Raw genomic sequence first — 10,701 nt, forward strand, 5'->3', positions numbered from 1 at the left:
AGCTTTGAAGTGATGTATTTCATAAATTGTATATTTGCCAGGTTAAATTAAGAAGCAGAAAATACTCTATGTGGTTGGCTCTTAACACTGTTTTAGGCTTATGAAGTACATTTATCTTCCTGTCTGGCAATCTGTTATCAGCACATTGGACCAAGTTGAACCCATTCCCCTGCTCCACCTCCAGTTACTTAACAGAGGAATTTGATCGGTCTAAGCAACCTATGATCACTACGTCTAGTCAAGTAGAGTTGACTAAAACCAACAGTATTTCACATCCTCATGGCCAATTAAGGAGCCATATGTTAAGTTTCAGATAAATTGATCTCAAGGTCCTTAAGACTGCATAGTATAAGTAAGTTTAAGACAGGGAGTGTATTTTTATAGCAAAGGCAAAGCTTTCTTTTTAATGTTTTTTTAAAGTAAAAGGCAAGACAATTATTACTTTTAATTGTAAAATTGTAGGTATATGCAAGTAGTGGAATTATAAAATAAAATTAATTTACCTTATTTCCACAGGGTAACTTTCGTAATGAACAAAAGTTGAAAATTGAATGTTTTGGGCTAGTTGCTTGTTTTGCAGGATAAGGATCTTGATAGTTCTTCTGTTTCTTGTTCTCTGATACAATGCAACAGTTTTCAGAGAATTATAATCTATTTTAAATAAATATTTTTAAGACAGGTTATTTGTCCTGTGTGATTTATTGACACATTTCAGCTGACAAAAATAAATCTCTAATTGTATTTCTTAAATATGTTTATCTTAATGTTGCCTATTTAAGTTTGATAGAAAGAGATAAATATCAGATTTTTAAGCCATTGTTAGAAATAGTGATAAAGCCAAACTAAAGTGTCTTTGTACACTGTAGTCTGCTTAATTCTCTTGCTAATATTAATACTATTACAGGCTGGTCTGCAAAAAATTAATGAAAAATATACTGTAAATTAAAATACATTTTCTTGTAGCTACAGTTCATATTATCAGGAGATAGCTCTGAATATTGGACCGTCTAATCAAAGTTCATGTGTTTTTATTGTTTTTCTGTAGATAAATATAATTCAGGGCATAGTGGCTGAAATCAACATAAAGACTGGTGAATCTGAATGCCAGTATTACAAAGAGAGACTTATTTATCTTGAAGAAGGCCAAAGGGATTCATTGATTGATAATTCACGTGTTGTATGTTGTCATGGTGAACTGAAGAACAACAGAGGAGTGGTAAGGAATACATATTTTGTCATAAATAGCTTTTAAAGATAATTTCATTTTGCATGATGGCTAAAAGAGGTGTGAGTATACATACAGAAACATCACTCATATATAGGAAGTTGATAAATATTAACTATTGTATATAACACTCATCTTTTTTGTTAGCAGTCAAATATCTGTATATGGAGATAAGGTTATATGTGTCTCTGCCTCTTAAAGAGACCTAACAATATCCAGGTGAAATTGTAAATCTGATAAATTTCAGTAAAACTTGCAGGGGGAAAAAAGCAAATAAGAAACTTATTTCTGATCTCAGAGACATAATAATGTCTATAAAGACACAAAAAATGTACTAACAAATTTTAAATATGTTTGATTTGTTGAAGTCAAAGTTAATTTATTGACCAGAGAAATTTGGTGTTTGATACTGTGAATTCCAGTCTCCAGGAGTCTGCACTATTGATAAATGCCATAAGCTGGGCTTTCCTTTTTTCCTTTTTTTTTTTTTGGGGGGGGAGGGGGGGGAGAACATGCAGCTAGAGATATTAATAGAAGTGAAACCAGTCGTTCTTAGTTTTATTTTTTTTTCCTCCCAAGATTAAATAGAAACAACATGAAATTTTGAAAGGACAAACAATGAAAAAAGATCTTTTTCTCATTAACTGAGCTTATGAAAGTTTTATTAAAAAGCCCAACAAACAATGTGAGCAGGATTCTAAATGCATTTTTCAGCATGGGGGGTGCTTCTATGTATCATGTTTATGCATACAACAGAAGGATCATGTTTTACCATACAGCTGAGATGGAAAGATGAAACATATGCTCTTTTCTGGTTCCCCTGATAAAGATCAGTCAGACAGTTAATGTATAGCAAACTAGCAGGAAGAAACTGGCAATTTTCATCTTTCTGGTGACATTTATTTATTCCATTCACACCATCCCTGCCTTTCTTTGGTAGCATAACATTAAGTATGTAATGAATTATTTTCAATTTATGAACAGTATTTAAAATTCTCCAGCATTTCTAGGAGGTTTCCACACTGATGTATTCCTTGAATACAGTTGATAGTGTGGGATGTTTTTATGTTTGTGCATTTCTTTGATTTGGGGTGAAAACCAGATCATTTATATCTTAATGTTATCAGTCTCCTCTTCACACCTGCTATTACAGAGTATTAGGTTTTGCAGCAAATAAGAGATCTCGCCATTGAAAGGAGTTTCATATGACTTCCACTAAAAGCAGCCATAACAAAACTTTACATTATGAATAATCTGCAACATTTTGTGGATGATACTTTGAAAACTGAGTTTCAAAATAAACAAGGTATTTTTTCTGCACATTTAGAATATTAAAAGACCAAACCCTACTTAACAAGCAAACATCCATACCTATATATACCTCATGTTTAATCTCACACATTTTTGCTTTCTTTCATATTTCATTCATGTGAGAAGGTAGCCATTTGCCAAACATCTATACTGAAACGTATAATGGATAGGTTCTTTACCAGACTCTGCATGGAGTCACTGTTAATACAAAAGATGACAGCACTGTGGAATAAGGAACAAACAAAGAGTTTAGGTGTGTGTCCTGCAAAGACTTAGAGAGGCACAAGTGGAAGACAATTGGACTATTCATGGGTATAAAATGAGACGTGTGTTGAATGAAGGTGGACTTTTTCAATATCAGAAGACTGCCAGGGCATATTGGGAAAGGTTTCTGCTATAATTACCTCTTTCATTATAGTTTTCTGAAAGCATGAGCTACTGGAAGATGGGACAATGAGTTAAAAGGATCTGAAGATCTATCTTGTGTTAAAACTGCAGATAATGTGTCTAATTAGATTTAGAGTCAAGTTATCTGTAGAAGCAAAGAACAGTTGTGATTGGGAAGAAAGTTTTGGCAGTGAAAAACAAATCATTTCAATGCATGATATCAAGTGAAATGAATTTAAAATTTGTTTGTTTATTACTGGAAGCCACTGGAGATTGCAAAATGTGAAGAGGAACATAATTTAGAGATGATAACAGGTGACTTGTGCCACCTAGGAGCAAAAGTAATTTTCTGAGCTTCAGAGCTGTGGTGAAGCTGATTGTGAGCAGCACATGAATTGTAAAAAGATTGCTCATAATTGTTCACTGAAAATATTTGGATGAATAAGATTGCCTGTTTCTTAGTAACACAGACAGTAGAGAAAATTTAAAGTGGGTGTCAGAAGAATGTGTATAAGCATGCTGTTGTAGAGAGAGCTTTAAGATGTCATGCACAACATTTCAAGGCCTCAACACTAAAAGATTAGTTAGGATCATGACATAAGAAACTGAGAAGAGAACAGGAAAAATAGTTTTGGAATTTTTTTAATTGTTATATTTACATACTTATATGCTGTTGTGTCATAAGACTTGTAAATAGTAGGAAGAGAGAAATCCTTATTTATTTTAACTGTTGGAAACACAAGGTTATAATGTCCTAGAGTTTAAATTTTGTTTAATGATGTTCTAACAAAGGAATACTGCATTATTATTTATTAATTTTTAACAGAAACTGCATGTATTCCTCTTTGAAGAAGTGTTGGTGATTACTCGAGCTATCACCCATAATGAACAGCTTTGCTACCAGCTGTATCGGCAGCCAATTCCGGTGAGGGAGCTTGTGCTAGAAGACTTGCAAGATGGAGAGGTGCGATTGGGTGGATCCATACGTGGTGCATTCAGCAACAATGACAGAAGTATGACTTATACCTTTATTTTTTATTTGCTTATATAGGGTGATTATAACCTGCCAGTGAGACATCAGAATGTTTGCTCTAAAATCACATTATCTACAGTTGACATCTGATTTTTATTTCAAACTGGTTTATTATGTTCTAACTTGCTGCTTTTAGATTGTTTCTCAAAGTTTGCCATACTGATAACGTGATTTCTCCACACACCTGCTTCTGTACTGAATTGAGAAGGGGAGAATATGCAGGATGTAGCAAAATCACAAAATTACAAGCCAAGTCTATTTCAAAATCTTAAGATAAGCTTTAGCTGTTATTACTTTTCATGTATTATGGAAACATTGATTGCTATTACGTAACTAAGTCTTTCAGCTGATAGATAATTAATGTAGTGCTTAGTGTTAAGACTACAGCTATTCACATTAATGTCAAGAGGTAAAAGTTAATGTCTTTCTAATTAAGCATATTACAAAGGTCCTTTGAATCTCACTTGTCTTCTGAAAACTTTGAGTGTTTTTTGTATGTATTCACTTTATCAGTGAAATGAATGGAAAAGATGAGGCAATCTCCAGCTGACGCAAGGCACAGTATTTAGTGAAGGTTATGGAAATCTGTTTTGCAGAGAAGTAGGAGAGGTGTGGGAGAAGCCTTAATCCTGCAGATTCACCAAAAGCCTTATGGGTAGCTTATGCATGGCAGGACCAAAATTGTTTAATCCATCAATAAGAAATTACTACAGAAGTGCTTGTGGTGTTCTGTGTTCTTGCCCCACAAAACAAGGAAATACCTAGACTTTTCTGTCTGGTCTGCCATGGTATTGGCAGGAAAACAATGTTAAGTCAAAGATTTTGCAGATTCTGTTACTTTAATATACTAATTTATTGTAAAACCCATTCAGCCAAAGCATTCAGGGTTTGATACATATTATTTCTTTCAGTCAAAAACTTCTTTAGAGTCAGCTTCAAAAATGGATCTCAAAGCCAGTCTCACTCACTCCAAGCCAATGACTCCTTCAACAAACAACAGTGGCTTAACTGTATCCGCCAGGCCAAAGAAAAAATTATGTGTGCAGGCAAAGCTGGCGTGTTGAACTCGGAAGCACATTTTCTTTTGTCACCAAATGGAAGCAGAGTACCCCAGGGAGAAACCATGCTCGAGCAAATGGACCAATCAGACTGTGAGTCAGACTGTAGTATGGACACTAGCGAGATCAGCATCGACTGTGAACGCATGGAACAGACAAACTCCTGTGAAAATGAAAAGCAAATAGAAACCAATGTTTGACAAAAACAGTTCGTGGAAGAAAATCTGTCTCTTACCTGTACAGTATTTGCATTCCATACATGGAACCATTTGGAGAAGCACTTTTAAAATACTTTTTGTGCCAATGTCAATGCAGTCTTTCTTGTATTTGTACCTATGAGTGTAGTACTGTAACTGCCGATCTGTGTAAGCTGGAATCTCTTGCAACTCATGTCCTGTGATTATATTCCATAAACATCTAAGGTGGATGAAAGAGGTACTTGACCAGTTATTCTCAATGACCTGCTGTAAACAGAATCTCTGAACTACTGTTTATATATGCATTACATAAAGAATCTTTTCATAATTTTTAAAGTACTTTAGGTGCCCTTTAATGGGGCAGCTGAAGATGTGGACTTAATATGGAGATAATAAGTTTTCATAAAGGCATGGAAGGAAAAAACAGCTTCTTGGAAAAAAGAAAAATATCTTGCAATAACCTGTCTGAACTCTTGTGGTATTAAATCAACAAGAACTATAAACAGCGGGCCACGTAACCAGTGACTTTTTAGGGATTAATTTTTCAAAATGATACACTGTCCTAAGATCCAGCAATTGAATTTACTAAAATCTGGTCAGTTAAAGTGGTCAGCATGTAATGCTAAAAATAATCAACTGAAAAAAACCCCAACCAAACCTCAATAGCCAGCACTGAATTAAATGAAATGCTGAGAATACTGGGTATTTGTAAATAAGCTGGTAGTTTGCTTTCAGTGCCATATATATATATATATTTTTTTTTTTTTTAACCCCAAACAGGGAAAAAAGCTTTTGCTTGTGAATAGGCCCTCTTCAGCATTTTGCACTCCACTGACCTCCACTGTTGGTTTTAGACACCACTAAACTAATATTAAAACACTTAATTTTCTGTAAATGTCTGTTTACAATTACACGTAGTTGGTTTTTAAACTAAATTATGATTTTATATAAAAGGTGCTCTACAAATACCCTGTGGGATTATGTAGAGAAACTTTAAACAAAAAGGGAATTGCTTTTCCTTTAGGATGTATTACATCCTTTATATTTTTCTCAAGTTTTGTTTTAAAAGTTTTTGTTGCATTTAATCCCATGCTGTAATTGGAAATGTTACTGTTTTCTGGTGGCTGATTTAATCTACTCATTATGATGAGAAGCAGATGAGTCACTTAAATGCAGTCTAAACCACTCAGTTCAACATCCTGTTACTTTTCAGGAATCCCTAGGTAATATTTTATTTCTTAATATAAGAAATAATGCCAGTGCTATATGGCAAGCTATGAAAATCATATATTAATAAATTTGAATGATCCTTGATGTTACACAAGATAACCTGTGCAAAGTACTCATAACAACAAAAGCAAAAAACCCTAAGTTATTGCCAAAAACATTTTTCTTGTGTTCTGCAAGTTTACAGAAAATTTACAATGTCAAGTATCTTACATATATATGCTGATGCACATTACAGAAATTGGTGTGACAAGATGATAAACGATATAAACCAAGGTATTTTTATTTTTTAAAAAAAAGTCATTTTTACCCTACAGAACGTATTTCTGTATTTATAGTTTTTTAAAAAAGTTAATTTTCTTTTCTGTTTCAGGCTTTGTAATTTATTTCAACTGCTTCATTTTTAGAGCTGAATGAGTTATGCTGGTGAAGATGAGAGAAAGGAAAAAATTGCAAAAGAAAAGGCATAGGAAAGCATATTAGATGACGAACCATTTTCATAAAACCTGTTCAGCAAAATGTTTAGAAAGAGCAAAAAGCATGTGAAGCGTTCGGATAGAGAAGAAAGAATGAATGTGTGTATTGACCCTTTTTTTTTTTAAAATAATAGCCTTAAACTTTTCTGGAAGCATTCCAAATAAATTACATTGAACCATTTTGATTTTTATTTGGTTTGGTTGGTTGTGCAAGGAGACTACGAAAAGATTTCAACAATGCACACAGTGAGGCTTAACATATGTGACCAATGCTTTATTTGGGTTCTCATGGAAGTATTACATATATGGATCTAATTTGCTAGATACAACATAGTAACAAAGAAACAAGTCACTGCACTCAATTTGACACAATCCCCAAAGTTTTGTATTATATGATCAATTTAGTAAGTAGGTGGAACAAAAAAATTAACATGCTGCCATCAGTTTCTCTCTGCTGATTCCTTGTGGGTTACATCTCTACTAAATATTTATTATTCCAAAACACTGAGATGATGAATTTTAGGGCATGTAAAAAGCCATCAACCAGCCACTGAATCTCAGAAGATTAATTTAAATTTGTTTACTATCATTTAGGAACCCACTTAGGATCATGTTCAACATGCTGCAGTGCAAGTGTTTCAGTTTTTCTTTGAAATTGACATGCACTTAGCTACTGATTTGATCTACTAAAGCTTAAAATGTTTTTTTTCAAATCATCTTAAGGCATAAGCCTTCCAGTTTAAGAATACTAATATCATTCTGGATTAGGTTAGCTTGTTTTGGTTCTAGGACTTTTAAAATGCCACTGTTTTTGAAAGAATGACTTTTGATTGCAGTGGGGGTGGTGATGGGGTGGGTACAGACAATAAAATGTACTGAAAAGGATGGATAAAATGTAGAATGATGAATGCAAAGTAAAGAGGAAGAGCAATATGAGTAAATATGTCAAAGTGATCATCATGGTTAGTAATCCTGGTGTCAGCAGAATGGAGTCTGAGAGGTTGCAGCAGTGAACTGGCATGCATGCTGCAGCCATGCAGTACAGATAGGCATAGTACAGAGAATCATGCAGAACATTGCTTCTGCTTTCTCAGGTCACCCACCACTGCATGTATAGTGCTTCCACTAATGAGACAGTTCAAAGCTGTGTAATTTTTATATTGGATCTCTAAGGAATCTTAGATCACTTATGTCTCAGATGGCAGAATACTGCCATGGCAAGGTGGTGAATGAGAACAGGTGGAGTATGTAAAAAAAAAAAAAAAAAAAAAAAAAAAAAAAAAAACAAAGGGAGAGAGCCTGAGGTGTCAAGCTGGATGAGTTCCAGTTCCTCTAAATCTGAGGTATGAGTACTCTGGATCTCGCAATCTGGGAGAAGAGTGAGTGGTGAAGTGTCCTGCTCTCAAGAGCAGGAAGTCAGTCTGATGTCGCAGTTTCATCTCTTTTTGACAAATCTTAGCAACCTGTTCACTCTTTTATTCCTGGTGAGAACAGACAGACAGTATAGTTTTGGCTTGTGGAAATATCTGATGAACCAGAAGTAATAAAGGTAAAAGCATAAGTTGTCTTGGCTGAGAAACAAAGGTAAGCAGAGAGAATGTCCTTGGAAGTCTTTGAACTATATGGGTCCTCTGAGACTACAAAAGAGAATTTAACTGTTTGTGGCCTTTGGTTCTCTAGATTTGGTCTGCAGAACTGAAAAGAACAATGCAAGGATGAAGACCTATCTCCTGGAACACAAAAGTCTGCTATGAGACACCAGGAACACTTAGTTTAAAGTCTATGAAGCTCAATACCAGGGAATTGATTGCCAGAATCTGCGTAAAGGATAGGCCCAAAGTTGAACTCCAAAGTAGAGAAAGTGTTTCTCAGTGGTGACTCCTATTCAGCATGACCCACCTGAACCAACGATACTGCCTTAGGAATGCCTCTGCAATAGTGGGAACCAGGTTGCTTGAGGTTTCACAGAAATTTCTAGAATTTGAAAGATACATCAGAACTTCTGGATACCAGTTTAATGGATTGCTCATTTTCAAAATGTTGATGTTTTATGGTGACACTGTCTTGGCACTTAAGAGACAGTCTTGATTACCAGGATGTAACAGAGCCAGAAACTGAGTTCTAGATATACGGAAGATTTGTTTCCTTTGAATAGAGGGTCTGGATCCAGAATGGACAGTTCTACCATGTTTAATGTTTAGTCATGAATACTGATTTTAAAATACTGTAATCTGTTCTACAGGTAGATGCTGCCATCTACTGGAAATAATTGCATATTTTTAGAGCTGATACATTTAATATCTTAAAATATTTTAAATTTAATGTAACGATATTAAATGCATTAATGACTATAAAATGAAAATATTTTTTAAAATACAAGTAGCTGCTTTCAGACTTTCAACTGAGGATCACACATTTGTTGGAAAAAAGTACTAGGTGAGTTTCTGCTACTAATCTCTGGCTTTACAGAGCCGAGTTGAGACTACTTTCCCAGTTTGTCTCACCTTTTACTATCACAGGCGTATTTTCTCCATGGTTGGTAAAAGATACTAAAGCTCTTTCCAGGTGTGTAAGTTAGGTTTTGTCTCTGAATTTTCTGATGGTGCCTCTCTGCATGGTCTATGAAGAAAGTTTAATGATACAGTTCTCCTATCTTTGATCTCCTGGCACCTAAAATTTAGTCAGCACAAAATTAGCACTTAAACATTTGAAGAAATGTGTTTTGCATGACTAGAGTAATTTCTGGAAAGTAAAACAGTAATTTCTAGTTGTTTAAATTAAACTGTAACAATATGCTCTTACTAAATAATATTTTTGCCTTTCTAAATTTGCTTTCATAGAAGAATACTGTGTGGAGCAAGCACCCAAGTTTGTTCCTTGAGCATGGAGCCTTATGCAACTCTCCCTTATAAATGTCCTTTACTTTGTGGCTATTAATCTGATCTAAATCTGTATTACTAATGTATTACATGATATCTGATTTCAGAATCAAAGGGATCTGCAGCTGCTTTATACTTGGGTGGGAAACCACTTGGTGCAAGCCAGGGAGTCATGGTTGAATGCTTGGCAAATACCAGAAACCACAGAAACCAGAAACTAGAAAGACAATAAGGTGACAGATTTTATAACCTTTTTTTACTTCAGAGTATTGAACTAATCTTCTCATGGTGATTTTTCACTGAACCTTTGGTTTATGAACTGGGATTCTTGCTACGTATTTTATATCTATCAGGATTTAAGATTCATAGTGGTACAGTGATCCAGAATTTTTACATCATTTATTGTGATGATGTCACCAAGGCTTATGTTAATTAATACGTAAAATAATTTTGTACAATGCAAAGAAGTATCTTTTTAAAGCAAGTGGTAAATGAAGAAAACTTTTTTGTATCTTGTTTGGTAAATAAGCAAGAATTTATACCTTGTTTGGATTTGGTATGATACACACTTATGATATTTATATTTGTTATTATTGAACACATCTAAATACATTGTGAATATATGCTTTAGCATAATTTCCAGTATTTGTTGTCAGAGTGGTAGTAAGCATACTTCTCACGGTTACAGGGTAATTTTAGTAGACAGTAGTTTCCCACCCTCTTGCTTTTTTTTGGTAGTTGTTTCTTTAGTGCTTGTTGAATTTATTGGAACGGCTCTATAGTTGATCCAAACAAAGTGGCTCCATTCCAGAATTACTGGAATACAGTGAAGATACACAATTTAGACTCAATGTTTCTTCTGAAATCTTTGAAATCTTACTGTCATACCTTTATTCACTCTCTGTGGA

At 34.4% G+C, this 10,701-nt stretch overlaps 1 protein-coding gene across 1 annotated transcript in view; it reads left to right on the plus strand.

Moving 5' to 3' along the window:
- ARHGEF3 (Rho guanine nucleotide exchange factor (GEF) 3) overlaps positions 1 to 5,596 on the plus strand; it is a 20,453-nt gene extending 14,857 nt beyond the window's left edge. Inside the window, 3 exon segments of the mRNA XM_009709208.1 lie at positions 1,046 to 1,216; positions 3,750 to 3,936; positions 4,868 to 5,596. Coding sequence (XP_009707510.1) covers positions 1,046 to 1,216; positions 3,750 to 3,936; positions 4,868 to 5,214 — 705 coding nt within the window. The 3' untranslated portion in view covers positions 5,215 to 5,596.
- The last annotated feature ends 5,105 nt before the right edge of the window (positions 5,597 to 10,701 follow it).

This window comes from Cariama cristata, unplaced genomic scaffold, assembly GCF_000690535.1.
Source record: "Cariama cristata isolate BGI_N322 unplaced genomic scaffold, ASM69053v1 scaffold32801, whole genome shotgun sequence".
Lineage (NCBI taxonomy): Eukaryota > Metazoa > Chordata > Aves > Cariamiformes > Cariamidae > Cariama > Cariama cristata.